This window comes from Coffea arabica, chromosome 6c (assembly GCF_036785885.1).
Source record: "Coffea arabica cultivar ET-39 chromosome 6c, Coffea Arabica ET-39 HiFi, whole genome shotgun sequence".
NCBI classification, from domain to species: domain Eukaryota; kingdom Viridiplantae; phylum Streptophyta; class Magnoliopsida; order Gentianales; family Rubiaceae; genus Coffea; species Coffea arabica.
In genome coordinates, this window is record NC_092320.1 from 37,234,021 (window position 1) to 37,252,842 (window position 18,822).

The following is an 18,822-nucleotide window of genomic DNA, read 5'->3' on the forward strand; positions in this document are numbered from 1 at the left end:
AAAACATGAAAGTTGTAGCCAAGGATATAAACTCGTTGCCTACAAAACTTCAGTTTGATTTGACCACTGTAGCATGTGAAATGACCGCAATACCATTGACTATCCATGAAACCTGTTTCGCGCCCAGATTTCTGTTTTCGTCTAGTTTTCCATTTGTGACCATGAAAATGCATGATTTGGCCTTGGGTTAAAACATGAAAGTTGTAGAGAATGATATTTTAGAGATGCCTACAAAATTTCAGGTCAATCGGAGCATCGTAGCTTGTGAGAAGACTGAATTACCCCTGCTGCCCTGTTTCTATCTGAATTTGATAGTTGCGTCTGTAATTGGTTATTTCAGTTGGGAATGCTTCGGAATTGGTTGTTGAGGTCTTCTGATGAAATGTAACCTTGTATCGTAGCGTTCAGATGGCTTTGGAATCACTTGATTTGGACTTAGGGAGCCTGATTTATGATGTTTGAACCAGAATGCGGTTTGTGAACCTATTTTTACGGTTCTGGTGTAGTAGATTGCATTTTTGACCTAGTTACACTTGAAACTGGACTGAGTAGCCTTCTTCAACATTGTAGCCCTATCTCTTAGCTTCGAAACGGTGTACCTTACACCTCCATCCGATAATCGTAGTACCAATGGTACCGAAACCGTAAACTGATGTCAAAAAACTGCTTTTATGGTTTAGAGCTTAACCTTCATTTCCGGACTTTTCCCTAGCTTGAATTGTACTCGTACTACTTGGAGCTTATTGAACGGTTATTGAATAAACTTATTTGTGTGACTTTGGGACTGGCTGAGGAAATAATGAAGTCTTGACGGCTGGAAAAGTAAGCAAATTTAGTGGAAGTGCTGTCCGAACTTTGAAAGGACTTGATTGCATTGAGTTTGTGATCTAAGACTTGGATTTGAGCAAGACAATGATATATGATGGTTGGTTCCTGAGCCGTGGAGGTGAGTGACCATAAACTGTTTCCAAAGTTACTTTTGAACTGTTTTCTTGCATTATTTACTCGATTGCATTAGTTCCTTGTTGGTTGTATTTTCTTGACTTCATGACTTGTATTATTGTTTGATAACGTGTTAAGTGTTTTCAATAATTTGCAAAACGAATTTTCTAGGCGAGCGTGTACTTTATTGCGCTCGACCTAAATGAAACGTAAAATTTTCAATGATTTAATGATTGAAACATTAGTTGCGCATGAATGTAAGCCTTTTGGCTGAACTGGCCACTACCCCTTGTCACCGATCGACTCGAGCCAGAAGCGGACTCGGTCGGGCGATATGGTGACCTGGGTGAACGTTTGGTATACTCGAGTATTACCTTGTAGGTTGGTGGAGGTTGGTGGAGCGTGGTCAATGTCCAGGAAAGGTTGAATGAACGAACGAACCAACGAGGGTTTTGTTGATAAATGAAAAATGCATTTTCAAATGAATAAAGGAAAGGGGAATGACAGGAGAACGAACGAAGGAACGAATGAACGAAGGAACGTATCCTTTTCATGTATGGTTTCTTGTAAATGTTGTAATTGTTTCTTGACTTATCGTTTGATTTATGACATCATTGAAATGAACTATTGTGAAACCGATTTGATTACTGATTTTACTGGTTACTCGCTCAGCTTTTAGCTCACTCCAAAACTATTTTATTCCCCTCCACAGGGCTCAAGGCGAAGGAAGGACTTGTAGTACTTATTCACGTGACTGGATGGCATATATCTTGTACAGTTTGGATTTGGAATCATTTGATGTATAGTTTGGGGAATCGTTTCCGTTTCGCTTATAACATGTAATTATTGGAGAATTTGATGTAATTTTTGAGATTTATATTGTAATCTGTTTGAGGAATGTAGTGAACGACTGAGTCCCGGCGAGAGTTGGGCAGGCGGTCCGCCGAACCCTGGGGTACGCCCTAGGGGGAGGTGGGGCCGTCACAATTTAAATAACTAAACAGTCCATATTCACAAAATTAGGATCCAATTGAAAGGAAAAAAGAAAGTTTGAGGGGTTAATTTGATGGATTTTCTCAATTGCTTGGGCCACAGTGAAACAAAGGAAGACTTGGGGTTAGACTACAATTATTGGAAAATCTTCCATGTAAAATTTTCATGCAAAGAGCTACGAAACAAGCTTCTGCAACCGAAAGTGAAGCCTGCTACCTTTTTGTTTCCAAACTCATGTTCCAGACAACTTTAATCAAAACTTTTCCAAGCAAACATCCAAAATTTAATCTAAGCGACGTGACACACAATTTCAGCATCCAAACAAACAAAAACTAGAAAGGAAAATATGCAAATTCGTATGAAACTTTCATGCAAAATAGCTAGGCAACTTGTTATTCGATCATCTGCAACTTTGCAAAAGCTTGTGGCACCTTCCTTTCTTTCATATGAAACATTATAAACCCCAATGAAACATGTAGATACATCAATTAATGCCCCAAAACTCAACCCAACTCACTTTGGACCGAACAACAAAATCATGATATAAAATCATAGTTCCATTTGCTGCAATTACTGCTTCAGATTGCAGCAAATATGCATGCGGCCTCACTCAAGACAGTAAGCAAATTCAAAAGAAGATTTTGGCCAGGCAAGAACCTCAGCCACCAGAAAAAAAACATAGAAGGAAATTGTTTATCTCAACTCATATCTTTTGATGATTACTGTGAGAACCCGTAAATCCCTAATAATTTTCTTAGGATTTTTCCCATTTAAAGGCAAAATTTTTGCATTTTCTGGCTTAGGAAAATTCTCCTGGTAAATTTTATGAGTAATTATAGTTTTTAGATGATTTTTCTAGTATTGGAGAGTTTTTGAAAAATTAAGGATATATAATGGACGTGGGACCCACTAGTGCAAAAAGCTAGGAAAAATTCGGCCATTTAGGTTAAATTCCGGATACTGGTGGAAATTTATCGGGTGTTAAGAGATAAGTAGAGGATGTGAAGTGATTCATGTGAGAGGAAAAAGAAAAGATAGGATTGCATTAATGGAGGTGACAAGTGTCACCATTGTATTGAAAGTGACTTATGACTTACTATTCATTTTTTTGACTTTTGACCAATTGCTTAAATATCTCAAAAATCACACAAAATTCATTCTTGTCTTCAACCTCTTGGCCGACTTTCTCTCTAGGAAAAGAAGGAAAAACTTCTCCAATTTTCAAGCTTCCAACTAGCTCAAATCCTCCAAAACAATTGCTTAAATTAGTTTCTACTCCATAAAATCCCTCCCTTTGGTGCTAGTAAGTGTTTTTGTGGAAGTGTTCAAGGAAGCTAAGGTGTTCTACAACCCCTTTTCTCTTGTTTACTAGATAAGTGGTGCTTGAACTTCCTCCTACACCTAATGATGCTTAATTTGTGCCTAGTGGTGGCTAAAGTGCTGAAATTTGTGGTTTATTTCTTAGTTTGAGATGAATTGGTGAAGTTTTTATTTTATTGATGAATTTTCTGGTTTAATGTGATCATGATGTTGTGGTTATTTATGATGGTTGGTAATGAGGGGTAATGACTCTAGTAGGTGTAAATGATTGGTAATTGTAACCAATTTTGAGTTTGGAAGGAATTTGAGGAAGTTAGGGTTTCATAACCCCCTTTTCTGTCTGGTTTTGTATCATATGGTTAGAGGCCGAATTGGCCTTTTCTTAAAACATGAAAATTGTAGGTATTGATGTGTTTGATGTGCCTGTAAAATTTCAGGTTATTTGGAGTAGTGTAGAGTGAGATATGTCAATTTTACTGTTGCTGTTCTGGGTTGATCAGAATGTGCGAACTGCGCTGGTAATCGTCTATTTTGACTGGAATTGCTTTGGATTTGGATGTTGGTGTCTTCTGATGAAATGTAGCTGGATGTCTTGGCTACCGCATGCCTTTGGAATCAATGCATTTGGACCTGTATAGACTGAGTTGGACTAATTACAGCATAGTGTGATTTGTAAACCTGCAATTACGGTTTTGGTTTGGTATTCTGCATTTTTGACCTAGTTGTGCTAGGATTTGGACTGAGTGGCCTTCTACATTATTGTATCCCTGTATTTTAGCTTCGAGATGGTGGGTCTTAAACCCTCATCCGATTAGTGTAACGCATTTTGTGCCATCACCGCATAAGGATGCCAAAACTGTTTTGTTGTTAGGGCTAATATAGTTACATTTCCTGATTTTCTGGTTTGCTATCATGCTTATATATGCATATGAAACCCTATTGGGGTTGTGATTGGCATGGCTTTATGACTTGTTATCGAGTCTCATGGTATTTGTTTACGTGTTCTAGGGCGTGACGTTAGTGCACGACGTACTTTGGACGGTGGTGCATGAAACCTCACCTACGTGAGTGGTGAGTATACTACTCACTTGGATGTTTATAATGTGGCTTTGATCTATGTGATTGTGATACCTTGAAGGCTTGTTTGGCTATTGGAAATGATTAGGATGAGGGTGTACTTGACCGCCCTCATTCCTTTTATTCCTGTGAATGACTGTTTACCGTTTCACTGTATTACTGTACTTGCTATATGAGTTATTGGATTCCATTCATGGGATATTGTTTGGGTGTCGGTTGGACGAGTATCCAACTGCCCTACTGTATTACTGAGCTCGACCCCGTTGGTAGTCACTTGAATCGAGCCAGCGAGGGCTTGGTCGTGAAAATTGACTAGCCACGGGGACTGAAATGGGAATCTTGTGGTAATGAGACCCTTGGTTCCGGTGTACTCGAGTATCACCTAAAGTTACTGCTTGGAGTGCGGGCCCGGTTGGGGTATGTTGGGTGGAAGGAATGGAAGTAAAGTGAGGTCTACGGTTTGGTACTTTTAACATTGACGGAGGGTCAATGAGGTTGGATCAAGAATATAAGCGAGGAAATGGGCTCTTGAGAGCCGTCCGTATCCTTTTGCCGTTTTGTTTCATTTCTTAATTGTGTACTTTAATTGAAAGGACATGCTATATGCTTTTTGTTGCTTATGTGGTAGTAACTCACTGGGCTTAATCTCATTCCGTTCCATTTGTTTTCCTTACAGGAAAATGATCACTTTTCGAAAGGTTGTACTAGCAAATTGAGCTCATGTAAATGTATCTTTTGAATAGCTCTTTGAATGAAACCCTAATGTGTATTGGGTTCGTTCTCTTTTGATTGGCAAACCAAACATGTATATTCATGATGAATGGTTTTTGTGGCATGCCATTTGGTTGTAAATGTTGAATTTCAATGTATGTATATGTTGGATTGAGGTATGGTTGAACTCCGGATTATGACGTGTCCGGCATTGTTCATCATCGCGTTTTTCTTTTTTTTTTTTATTTTATGATTTTGACTTGTTTGCGCACGTGGGTATGTTCTGGACCGTATTAGATCGACGTAAACTGATCCGTTAGTCTTGGCGAGAGCTGGGCAGGCAGTCCGCTAACCCCTTTGGTTCGCCTTAGGGGAAGGTGGGGCTGTCACAATTACAAAACAACTGGATGTTTCTAATACCTTTTATAACGATCCTTTTCAGAAATGAACCAAACAGGTCTGTGGATTTAAAGCAGAAAAATAAAATAAAAAAAGAATGAAGTCTGCTCAGGATGATGTCGGACGTACAAAATGAGAGTATCGGACGTCCGACATTCTTTGAGTATCTTCGGACGAGTAACGAACTCAGACTCGGACGCTCAACATCTGTGTATCAGACGTCCGACAAGCGTTGCTGCACTTCGGACGCAACACTCTGGACACATCGGCCGTCCGAAGGTATTGAAGAGAAAAATCCCAGTGTGCATCTTACCCTCGGACGCATGGTGATGAGGGATCGGACATCCTAAAGAGATTCAAGAAAACTTCCAGAAATCATTGATCTCGTTCGGACGCATGAAAACTGAGTGTCGGACGTCCGACAGCACCAACGGCTAGTTGACTCTTCAGTTTCCTTCTATCCGTTGACAGCATTAATTGAAGAATTTTCTGGTCTCCTATAAAGAGGAAAAAGTCAACCACCGAAAAACAACTTTGCACATCAAGTCTACATCAGATAGTGAGTGATTCAAGTGCTAGAATACTCCAAAGGAACGTTTGTACTCCTTGCTTGTGCAATTTTCTTGTAGCTTTTCAAGTGTGTCTAAGCTTCTTCAATAGAGTAGCTTTGTGAGGGTTTTCAGAGTGTGTAAAACTTCCTTACTTGACCAAGTGTGGTTTGGGGCAAGAAGGAAGTGATCCTTCCTTTGTACACAAGAAATTGGTTGCAAGCTTGTTCAACGTGAAGTAGCTGGTTATATAAAGTTCTGTTCAAACTCAAGTGGAGTTTGAAGTCTGGTTTGTTTTTTTTTCTCTATCTTCATTTACAGCTTTAACTATATAATCTGTTCACACTTTTATCTCACGAACATCAGTATTTTCTTGTAATCTGATCCATTGAGTGGTCTTTGAGAAAAGCAGGGTAGGCTTGAAAAAAGAGTGACTTATATTTCAGCTGGTTTTTAGAAAACCTAATTCACCCCCCTCTTAGGTTGTCTTCGATCCTTACAATTGGTATCAGAGCTTGGTCTCCTAGAGATTAAGCTCAATCGGCTTGGGAGTAAATATGACAACCAACAATGCCATGTTCTTTGAGGGACAATCTGTCACTAGACCTCCAATGTTCAATGGATCAAACTATGTGAGCTGGAAGGAAAGGATGATTATATTCTTGCAATCTATTGATATTGAGTTGTGGTTTATTGTCAGTGAGGGTCCATATGACGCAACTATTATTGATGAAGCTACTCATAGGCCGAAACAAAAAACCAGAAATGAGCTGACTGCTGAAGATAGAACTCATCTCACTCTAAATGCCAAAGCTATGAATGTTCTATACAGTGCATTAGATTCAAATGAGTCTATTAGAGTCAAAGGCTGCAGATCTGCAAAAGAAATTTGGGATAAACTTAGAGAGATCCATGAGGGAAGCGAAAAGTGAGAGAGCAGAAGAAATCCATTCTGGTCACTAAGTATGAATCTTTTAAGATGGAACCTCATGAAAACATTGACAAAATGTACTGTAGATTCAATGATCTGATCAAGGATTTAGAGGTGCTTGAGAAGGAGTACTCTCTAGGTGAAAAGAATAGAAAAATTCTGAATGCTCTATCAAAGGACTGGGAAAGCAAAGTGACTGCCATAGAGGAAGCCAAGGATCTAAACACCTTATCCATTGAATCTCTGATTAACTCTTTAACATCTTACGAACTGAAACTTAAATCTAAGATGCAGGATGAAGAAGACACCAAAGTGAGAAAGAGCATTGCTCTAAAAGCCTCACAAGATGAAGATGAAACTGCCTCACAGGATGAAAATGACTTGGAAGGTGATGAGAGTGATATTGCACTCATCACAAGAGGCTTCAAAAGGTTTCTCAACAAGAGAAGATTCAGGAAAGGTGGATCCAGCAATTCCTTCCCAAATCAGTCTAATGACTTCAGAAACAGAGGGAAACTGGAGTTCAACAAGAAGCTTATTGATAAGTGTTTCGATTGTGGCCAACCAGGACACTATGCGAATGAGTGTCCAATGAAGAAAAAGAAGGAGAGCAAGATTGAACGAAAACCAAAGTTCAACAATTTCCAGATTACCTGGAATGATTGCAACTCAGAAGGCGAAGTTGAAGAAGAAGAGGAATCTGCTCAAGTGGCTTTCATGGCCATTGGAGACGAAGAGGTAACACAATACAACTCTCAAACCGACAGTGATAGTGAATCTGATGATGATGTTAACTCTTTTCTAAAAAAAATGCATAACAGCTTAAAAGAATTTTATGTTAAAAACAAGGAACTAAAGCAGAAAATTACCTTTTTAATACAAGACAATGCAAATCTTTTTCGATAAAACAAGTGTCTTAAGCATGAAAATGAGAACCTGAAAAGGATTGAAACGAGGTGCTTGCTTATCTTAAAAAAAGGGAAAAACTGTGTAACATACTCAGAAGTGAACAATGCAGTCTAAAAAGAAGAATGAATGATTTGTGTCAAGTGTTGCAACACATAAAACAAAACCACTCTCAAAAGAATGACATTGTACCTTATGTTAATACTCATCAAATAAGACTGAATCAAAATGCAAATGAATATGCTATCCACAGGAGAAGGCAAGTCAGATTCATTAAACCTGTTCATTTGATTGATCCATTGTCTGTGTGCAACTTTTGTTGTCAATTTGGTCACATGAGTAGCAATTGTTATGTTAAGAAAAACATGAGGAATGGCATGAGATGCATGTGGGTAGTTAGACATAAGACTAACTCTCAAGGACCCAACATGTAAAGGGTACCAAGTATTATCTTGTGAATTTGTGTGTAGGTGAACCAAGATAACATTGCTAAAGAATCAAAATGGTTCATTGATAGTGGATGTTCTAGACATATGACTGGCGAGGCATCACAGTTCGTTAAACTCAAGAAAAAAGCAAGTGGAAAGGTAACGTTTGGAGATGATAACAAAGCCAAAACTGTTGGCATTGGTAATGTTGATAGGAATGGTCAAACCTTTATTCATAATGTTCTTCTCGTTGACAATCTGAGCTACAATTTATTAAGTGTTAGCCAATTGTGTGATAGGAATCTGTTTGTATTGTTCAAAAAGCTTGAATGTCTCATTTTTGACTCAAAGTTCAACATTATTTTCAAAGGAAAAAGAGTTAATGATGTTTATGTAGTTGTTCTTGAAAAAATTGATTCCTCCTATCTTAAATGTTTTAAAGTAGCAAATGAGGACCCATGGTTATGGCATAGAAGGCTGTGTCACTTCAATATGGATTTGCTAAAAGAAATCTCTAAAAAGGAACTAGTTAGAGGTCTTCCAAAAATCAGATTTGAAAAGGACCGGATATGTGATGCTTGTCAATTTGGAAAACAAATCAAAGTATCTTTTAAACCCAAGAAATATGTGTCTACTTCAAAACCTCTTGAACTTTTACATCTTGACCTGTTTGGTCCTACACAAACTACAAGCCTTGGTGGTAAGAGATATTGTTTTGTGATTGTTGATGATTATACTAGATATACTTGGGTGATATTCCTTGCTCATAAAGATGATGCTTTTAAGAATTTTACTTCATTATTTGCTAAAGTACAAAATCTGCTTGGATTGAAAATTGTCAGGATTAGAAGCGATAATGGGACAGAATTCAAGTTCTGTGGCTTTCCAGAATTTTGTGATCATAATGGCATTACTCATGAATTTTCTATTGCTAGAGTCCCTTAACAAAATGGAGTTGTAGAAAGAAAAAATAGAACTCTCCAAGAGGCTGCTCGAACCATGCTTAGTGAATGCAATTTGCCAAAATATTTTTGGGCTGAAGCCATAGACACAGCATGTTATACCATGAACAGAGTTCTCCTAAGACCAATTTTGAACAAAACTTCATACGAGCTCATGTTTGACAAAAAGCCTGTTGTTGGTTACTTCAAAGTATTTGGTTGTAAATGTTTCATTTTGAATATCAAGGAACATCTTGGAAAGTTTGATAAGAAATCTGATGAGGGAATTTTCTTGGGACATTGTGAAAACAAAAGAGGCTTCAGAGTTTATAATCGTAGAACATTGATTATAGAAGAAGCGATACATATTACTTTTGATGAATCTAATGGTGACATTTCTATGAGTGGTGGTGAAGATGATGATACAGATGTTCAAGAAGAACTAAAGAAGTTAGCAGTCAATGATCATGACTCTGCTTCACCAGAGACTGATTTAAAGGATGCTGATATTCAGGTCAGTCCAGCTGAAGAAGTGAATGACAGAGATACCACTACTCCCAATGATCTTCCAAGAGCCTGGAAATTTGTTCATAATCATCCTAGGGAGCTTATAATTGGTGATCCATCTGAAAAGGTCAGAACTCGTTCCTCTAGACACCTAGTAGATAATCTTGCTTTTATATCACATATTGAACCTAAAAATGTTATTGATGCTTTGAGTGATGAGCACTGGATTTTAGCTATGGAAGAGGAGTTAACTCAATTTGAAAGTAACAAGGTTTGGACCCTGGTTGCCAGACCACAAGGTCATCCTATCATTGGCACCAAGTGGGTTTTTAGAAATAAAATGAATGATAAAGGGAGGTTGTTAGAAATAAGGCCAGGTTGGTGGCTAAGGGATACACTCAAGAAGAAGGAATAGACTTTGATGAGTCTTTTGCACCTGTGGCCAGGCTGGAGTCCATAAGAATGTTCTTGGCATTTGCATGTTTCAAGAATTTTAAATTATTTCAGATGGATGTTAAAAGTGTTTTCTTAAATGGCTTTATAGATCAAGAAGTCTATGTTGACCAACCTCCTGATTTTGAAAATGAATCTTATCCAGATCATGTTTTTAAACTCTCAAAAGCTTTATACGGATTAAAGCAAACTCCTAGAGCTTGGTATGAACGTCTGAGTGGATTTCTGATTGAAAATGGTTTTAAAATGGGGATTGTAGACACTACACTTTTCACAAAACAAATCTCACGAGATCTCTTAATTGTGCAAATATATGTGGATGATATCATATTTGGTGCTACTAATGAGAGCTTGTGCAAGGGCTTTTCCATTATAATGCAAAAAGAATTTGAAATGAGCATGATGGGAGAACTGAACTTCTTCCTTGGACTCCAAGTGACTCAAACACAAGATGGAACATTTATAAATCAAACAAAATACACCAAGGAGCTGCTGAAAAGATTCGGAATGGAGGACTCAAAGGCCGTTGGAACACCTATGTGCACATCTACCAAACTTGACAAAGAAGAAGAAGGTACAAAAGTTGAGGAAAAGAAGTATAGAGGTATGATTGGAAGTTTACTTTATTTAACTGCTAGTAGGCCTGACATCATGTTTGTTGTATGCTTATGTGCTCGATTTCAATCCTGTCCAAAGGAATCTCACTTGATTGCGGTAAAAAGAATTTTGAGATATCTTAAAGGAACCTTAAATTTTGGCCTGTGGTATCCAAAATGTCATGAACTTCCTTTATGTGGATTTTCAGATGCTGACTTTGGAGGTTGTAAGATAGATAGAAAAAGTACTACTGGTATATGCAACTTTCTTGGAAATTGCTTAGTATCCTGGTTTAGTAAAAAACAAAATGATATCTCATTGTCCACTACTGAAGCTGAATATGTTGCTGCTGGTGCTTGTTGTGCTCAATTGTTATGGATGAAAAACACATTGAATGATTTTGGTTTAGTATATGAATGTGTACTTATGTATTATGACAACACTAGTGCAATTAATCTGACAAAAAATCCCATTCAACACTCTAGGACTAAGCACATTGATGTAAAGCATCATTTCATTCGCGATCTTGTCTCCAAGGGGGTAATCCGTGTTGAGTTTGTTTGTTCTAAAGATCAGATCGCTGATATCCTCACAAAAGCTCTTCCGTTAGATCAATTCGTGTCCTTGAGAACAAAATTGGGTGTTTCAGAAAAAATATTCTAAATCTTATTTTTAGTCAATCTTTATCGGACGTCCAATGAATTGGAACGGACGTCCGACAGTGTTCTTCGTCCAAATTCAGAAAAAACCCTGGTTCGGACGGTTGTGTCGGACGCTTCACTTCGTTCGGACGTCCGACACTCAAAAACTCGAGTCTTATAAGGCAATTACCCATTCTTCTCAGTTCATTTTTTCTTAAGTCTCGGACGCAACCGTTCAGTTTCTTCCAATATTTGAAATTCAAATTCCTCTCTCCTCAAACCAAGTTCCGAGGAATTGAACCAACCAACTCAATTACACCTCTGTCGCTCTTCAATCACTCATAAAAATCACTCCTAACCCCCAACTACCCCAAAACTCCCAATTTACATACGAAACCCTAACTTCCCATAACTCCCTCCTTGCGGCATCTCAGTGCACATTAGTTGGTTCTTACTGCACTCTTTCTTTGCACACCACATTCCTTATTCAAAATCATATCCACATTGCATCATGGTTAGAATCAGAGGCGGATCTACTAGTGCCGGACGGTCCTTTAGACTTAGGGATGAAGACATTGAAATTTTGGAACCACCTCCTGTGGCTCCCAAAACGAAGATTGTAACCCGTGGTGGTAAGGTGAAGCAAACTGCCCAAAGAAAACTGGATATTCCAACTATTGAATCATCTGATGAACAGTTGGAAGAACAGAGCTCTGAAGAAAACATTGCTGGTGGAAACAAGGAACCAGAACAGGCTGTCCGGGGTGATAAAGCTGTCACAAGATCCTCTGCTAAAAGAAAGAGGTCTGCAAAGAGGAAGAACACTCCTCAATCCAAGAAAAAGCAGTCTGCTGATCCCTCTGATGATCAGCAGAATGAAGGAAACACCACTGGGAGGAAGAAAACTCCTGAACCCTCTACTAGGAAATCTCCAAGAACACGGACTGAGACTCAAAATGCTGAGGCATCTGCCACACAAACTTCACAAGGGACACGTTCTGGGAAGAATCCAGTATCTCAGCCCATACCTGAACCCAGTCCTCTACCAAAGTTCATTGATGATGAAGCCAAAGACAGATTTGAGTTAGTCTCTCAAAAAGGGTTCATTACCCAAAGGCTCATCATTCCTTTTGAATTTCGTAAGCTTGATCTTGAACCTGTCATCAAACTGTTTGATTTCCAGAAATGGACTCATATTTTGACCATTCCTAATGTCTTTTACCTTGACATGCTGTATCAATTTTTTGCTAATCTTAGAAAGGGTAAATCACACACTGAACTCATCTCTAGGGTCAATTCTGTAGACATTATGTTAACTCCTGACATTGTGAATTCCATTCTAAAAACCAGTATTGAACCTAGCTTCAAAGGAAAAATTGCAAATTTCTTTTCATATGAGGAATTTCCTTCTACCTACCATCATTTTTACAATGCTAAACTTATGATATATTTTCAAACCACATTCAATACTCCCGCTGAGGCAAGACTGGATGATCTTAGTCCTCAGAACCTGATCATCTTCACCATCATTTCAAATCTGTTAGTGCCGACTGATGGCCACAGAACAGATGCAAACAAAATGGAACTCTATCTGTTCTACTGCTTTGTTGAAAAAATTCGCATTGACTTTGGTTTTGTAATGTGCAAGTTTTTGCTCAAAATTAGCACTGATAGCCGTAGGAAGCTCTCTTATGGCAGATTTCTGACCCCTATCTTTGCCCATTTCGAAATTCCTTTTTCTGGAAAATCTCCCAAAGACAGTGCTTCATCAGTCTTCTCAAAAGCTTATTTTGAACGAAAGAACTTAAAATTTTTTGAAGGCCATTGGTGCTATAAGGAGACTGTTGCTGAGTCTAGAAGAAAAATTTTTCATGAAACCCCTGTCACTCCTAGGACTCCTCGTGATCAGTCAGACTTTGTCTCCCCTTTCATCATTCATCCTAGGAAGTCTGCTAGCAGGTCCTTCGCATCAAATTCTGAAGTCATCTCCTTGCTTGAAGACCTCAAACAGTATGTCTTGCTTATTGAAGAAGGTCTCATGATGACCATGACCTCTGACCAAAAATCCTCCTTCATTGAAAAAAGAAACCTTCTTGTCCCTCCAACACCTGAGAACAATGTAAATGAGCCAAGAACTGAACCCATAGGACCAACTACTGGTGCTGAGACTACACCAGCTTCCAGTTCTCAGCCCAAGAATAAAGGCAAGGCTCCAGTAACTGAGGAATCAGATGAAGATAGTGATGAAGAAACTGAAGAAGAAGAGGATCCTGCACAGTATCGTCTGGCAAAGAGAAGGCCTGGATCATCTAAAATCACCATCTAGGCACTACTAGGTCACTGCACCTTTATCTAGGACTATAGTTCATCTTTTGCATTGCACTTTTGTATTAAATGCTGAACACATGGTCTGTACAACTGGATATTTTTTTACTGCTTTTGAATGTTATAACTAAGTGTTTTGTTATGAATGTTTTGAATGGGTGATATGATTGGTTATGTGTTTGTGAAATCTGCTGATTGAATGAATGGTTCTGATTGATATCTGCTAAATGATTGATTCCAAACTGTGCTGTACATTGTAAATGTGTATACTGATATTATTTCTGATAAGATACATTGCTGGTACCTAAACTGATACTAAATCTTGTGATGACAAAAAGGGGGAGAATTGGAATTGGATTGGATTTGGTTTAACACAAATGGTATAGAGTAACTAGTTAGGGGGAGTCAGTCTCAGGGGGAGTTGAGTTGGATCAGCACTGATGATATGGATTGCGTTTCTTCCTGTATACTACTCATGCACTTCGTTAGGGGGAGCTATTATATTTTTTGCTCTATCCAATTGTTTTGTCATCATTAAAAAGGGGGAGATTGTTTATCTCAACTCATATCTTTTGATGATTACAAAACAATTGGACGTTTCTAATACCTTTTATAAAGATCCTTTTCAGAAATGAACCAAACAGGTCTGTGGATTTAAAGCAGAAAAAGAAAATAAAAAAAGAATGAAGTCTGCTGAGGATGATGTCGGACGCACAAAAGGAGAGTATCGAACGTCCGACATTCTTTGAGTATCTTCGGACTAGTAAAGAACTCAGACTCGGACGTCCGAAGAAGACAAGCCAGGAGTTACTTGATTACTGTTCAGGATTGGACGCTCAACATCTGTGTATCGGACGTCCGACAAGCATTGCTGCACTTCGGACGCAACACTCTAGACACATCGGCCGTCCGAAGGTATTGAAGAGAAAAATTCCAGTGTGCATCTTACCCTCGGATGCATGGTGATGAGGGATCGACGTCCTAAAGAGATTCAAGAAAACTTCCAGAAATCATTGATCTCGTTCGGACGCATGAAAACTGAGTGTCGGACGTCCGACAGTACCAACGGCTAGTTGACTCTTCAGTTTCCTTCTATCCGTTGACAGCATTAATTGAAGAATTTTCTGGTCTCCTATAAAGAGGAAAAAGTCAACCACCGAAAAATAACAGTGCAAATCAAGTCTACATCAGATAGTGAGTGATTCAAGTGCTAGAATACTCCAAAGGAACGTTTGTACTCCTTGCTTGTGCAATTTTCTCGTACTCCTTGCTTGTTCAACTTGAAGTTGCAGGTTATATAAAGTTCTGTTCAAACTCAAGTGGAGTTTGAAGTCTGGTTTGTTTTTTTTTCTCTATCTTCATTTACAGCTTTAACTATATAATCTGTTCACACTTTCATCTCATGAACATCAGTATTTTCTTGTAATCTGATCCATTGAGTGGTCTTTGAGAAAAGCAGGGTAGGCTTGAAAAAAGAGTGACTTATATTTCAGCTGGTTTTTAGAAAACCTAATTCACCCCCCTCTTAGGTTGTCTTCGATCCTTAAAATTGGTATCAGAGCTTGGTCTCCTGGAGATTAAGCTCAATCGGCTTGGGAGTAAACATGACAACCAACAATGCCATGTTCTTTGAGGGACAATCTGTCACTAGACCTCCAATGTTCAATGGATCAAACTATGTGAGCTGGAAGGAAAGGATGATTATATTCTTGCAATCTATTGATATTGAGTTGTGGTTTATTGTCAGTGAGGGTCCATATGACGCAACTATTATTGATGAAGCTACTCATAGGCCGAGACAAAAAACCAGAAGTGAGCTGACTGCTGAAGATAGAACTCATCTCACTCTAAATGCCAAAGCTATGAATGTTCTATACAGTGCATTAGATTCAAATGAGTCCATTAGAGTCAAAGGCTGCAGATCTGCAAAAGAAATTTGTGATAAACTTAGAGAGATCCATGAGGGAAGCGAAAATGTGAGAGAGCAAAAGAAATCCATTCTGGTCACTAAGTATGAATCTTTTAAGATGGAATCTCATGAAAACATTGACAAAATGTACTGTAGATTCAATGATCTGATCAAGGATTTAGAGGTGCTTGAGAAGGAGTACTCTCTAGGTGAAAAGAACAGAAAAATTCTGAATGCTCTATCAAAGGACTGGGAAAGAAAAGTGACTGCCATAGAGGAAGCCAAGGATCTAAACACCTTATCCATTGAATCTTTGATTAACTCTCTAACATCTTACGAACTGAAACTTAAATCTAAGATGCAGGATGAAGAAGACACCAAGGTGAGAAAGAGCATTGCTCTAAAAGCCTCACAAGATGAAGATGAAACTGCCTCACAGGATGAAAATGACTTGGAAGGTGATGAGAGTGATATTGCACTCATCACAAGAGGCTTCAAAAGGTTTCTCAACAAGAGAAGATTCAGGAAAGGCGGATCCAGCAATTCCTTCCCAAATCAGTCTAATGACTTCAGAAACAGAGGGAAACTGGAGTTCAACAAGAAGCTTACTGATAAGTGTTTCGATTGTGGCCAACCAGGACACTATGCGAATGAGTGTCCAATGAAGAAAAAGAAGGAGAGCAAGATTGAACGAAAACCAAAGTTCAACAATTTCCAGATTACCTGGAATGATTGCAACTCAGAAGGCGAAATTGAAGAAGAAGAGGAATCTGCTCAAGTGGCTTTCATGGCAATTCCTTCATATAACTTCATATAATCGATTCGAGAAATAATCGATTAATCGTAGAGGTAACACAGTACAACTCTCAAACCGACAATGATAGTGAATCTGATGATGATGTTAATTCTTTTCTAAAAAAAATGCATAACAGCTTTAAAGAATCTTATGTTAAAAACAAGGAACTAAAGCAGAAAATTACCTTTTTAATGCAGGACAATGCAAATCTTTTTCGACAAAACAAGTGTCTTAAGCATGAAAATGAGAACCTGAAAAGGATTGAAACTGAGGTGCTTGTTGATCTTCAAAAAAGGGAAAAACTATGTAACATACTCAGAAGTGAACAATGCCGTCTCAAAAGAAGAATGAATGATTTGTGTCAAGTGTTGCAACACATAAAATAGAACCACTCTCAAAAGAATGACAATGTACCTTATGTTAATACTCATCAAATAAGACTGAATCAAAATGCAAATGAATATGCTATCCACAGGAGAAGGCAAGTCAGATTCATTAAACCTGTTCATTTGATTGATCCATTGTCTGTGTGCAACTTTGGTTGTCAATTTGGTCACATGAGTAGCAATTGTTATGTTAAGAAAAACATGAGGAATGGCATGAGATGCATGTAGGTAGTTAGACATAAGACTAACTCTCAAGGACCCAACATGTAAAGGGTACCAAGTATTATCTTGTGAATACTGGAGAAACTTTACGCAAAGGGTTTGGCAGCAAACTTGCGGCGCAACAAAGACTTAGACAACAAACAAACCCAATGGAAGAAACCCAACCAAATCAGAATTTTAGCTATTCCAGAAAATCAGTCTACAAACATCCATGCAACCAACCGAACATTTTCAAACTTGTTACAGCAAATTCTCACGTATAAATCTCAACCAAAAGCCATCTGAACCTAGGCAACGAAATCCTCTAACATTATTAAATGCCGCAATGTAATTTGACTACGAAAAACGCAGCAAAGATGCCAAGGAAAACTTGTGGTAAGCGTTCATGATATGTCAAACTTGGATTTCTGTCTCTCAAAACCCAGTCCAAACTAAACCCAAATCTAGATTTAGACGTGCTAAAAGATTCTAAGCACAGAAACAATCAAAGCTGCAAACTTTTTGCAATTTTTGTTCGGCCAAAACACAATCATGCAGTATAATTCAAATGAGACCTACTGATTCATCACATAAACTCCAAATATCATAACCTTATCAGTGAAAAACCATCAACTAATCATGGAACTGCCATCCAGTCTCTCTCGAATCCACGATGTATTCCACGTCTCGATGCTAAAGAAGTATCATCCCGACCCATCCCTTGTATTACAACCGGAGGATATCGAAGTAGACGAATCGCTGGCCTATGAAGAGAAACCGGTCCAAGTGCTCGATCGGAAAGTCAAAGAGCTCAGAAACAAGCGAATTCCGCTAGTGAAGGTGCTATGGAGAAACCATGGGGTAGAGGAAGCTACCTGGGAAGTGGAAGAGGAAATGCGAAAGAAGTATCCAAACCTTTTCGGGAATTAAGGTGAGAAATTTCGAGGACGAAATTCTTTTAAGGGGGAGAGAGTGTGAGAACCCGTAAATCCCTAATAATTTTCCTAGGGTTTTTCCCCTTTAAAGACATGTTTTCTGTATTTTCTGGCTTAGGAAAATTCTCCTGGTAAATTTTATGAGCAGTTATAGTTTTTAGATGATTTTTCTAGTATTGGAGAGTTTTTAAAAAATTAAGAGTATATAATGGACGTGAGACCCACTAGTGCGAATAGTTCGGAAAAATTCGGCCAATAAGGTTAAGTTTCGGATACTGTGTAAAATTATCGGGTGTTAAAAGATAAGTAGAGAATGTGAAGTGATTGATGTGAGAGGGAGAAAGAAGGATAGGATTGCATTTAAGAGGTGCCAAGTGTCACTATATCATTGGGTGGACTTTATGGAACACTATTCACCTTTTTGACTTTTTTCCCATTAAGTTAAATATCTCAAAAAATCAATAAAATTCACTCTTTTCTTCTCCTCCATGGCCGGTTCTCCCTTGAGCAAAGAAGAAAGAAATTCTTCACCATTTTAGCTTCCATTTGGCTCAATCTTCCAAAAATAATTGCCTAAACTAGTTTCTACTCCATAAAATCCTTCCATTTGGTGCTAGTGAGTGTTTTGGTGAAGGTTTTTGGAGAAGATAAGGTGTTCTACAACTTCCTCTCTCTTGTTTACTTGGTAAGTGGTGCTTAAACTTCCTCCTATACCTAATGATGCTTAATTTGTGCCTAGTGGTGGCTAAAGTGATGATATTTGTGGTTTATTTCTTGGTTGGAGATGAATTGGTGAAGTTTTCAATTTATTGGAGATTTTTCTGGTTTAATGTGATCATGATATTGTGGTTATTTATGATGGTTGGTAATGAGGGG

At 38.3% G+C, this 18,822-nt stretch overlaps 1 protein-coding gene across 1 annotated transcript in view; it reads left to right on the plus strand.

Moving 5' to 3' along the window:
- LOC140008746 (uncharacterized) overlaps positions 1-17,941 on the plus strand; it is a 101,531-nt gene extending 83,590 nt beyond the window's left edge. The window contains exons 9-10 of the mRNA XM_072053610.1: positions 4,621-4,633; positions 17,760-17,941. Of these exons, the coding sequence (XP_071909711.1) occupies positions 4,621-4,633; positions 17,760-17,941 (195 nt within the window). The remainder of the gene's footprint in view (positions 1-4,620; positions 4,634-17,759) is intronic.
- Positions 17,942-18,822: the final 881 nt, after the last annotated feature.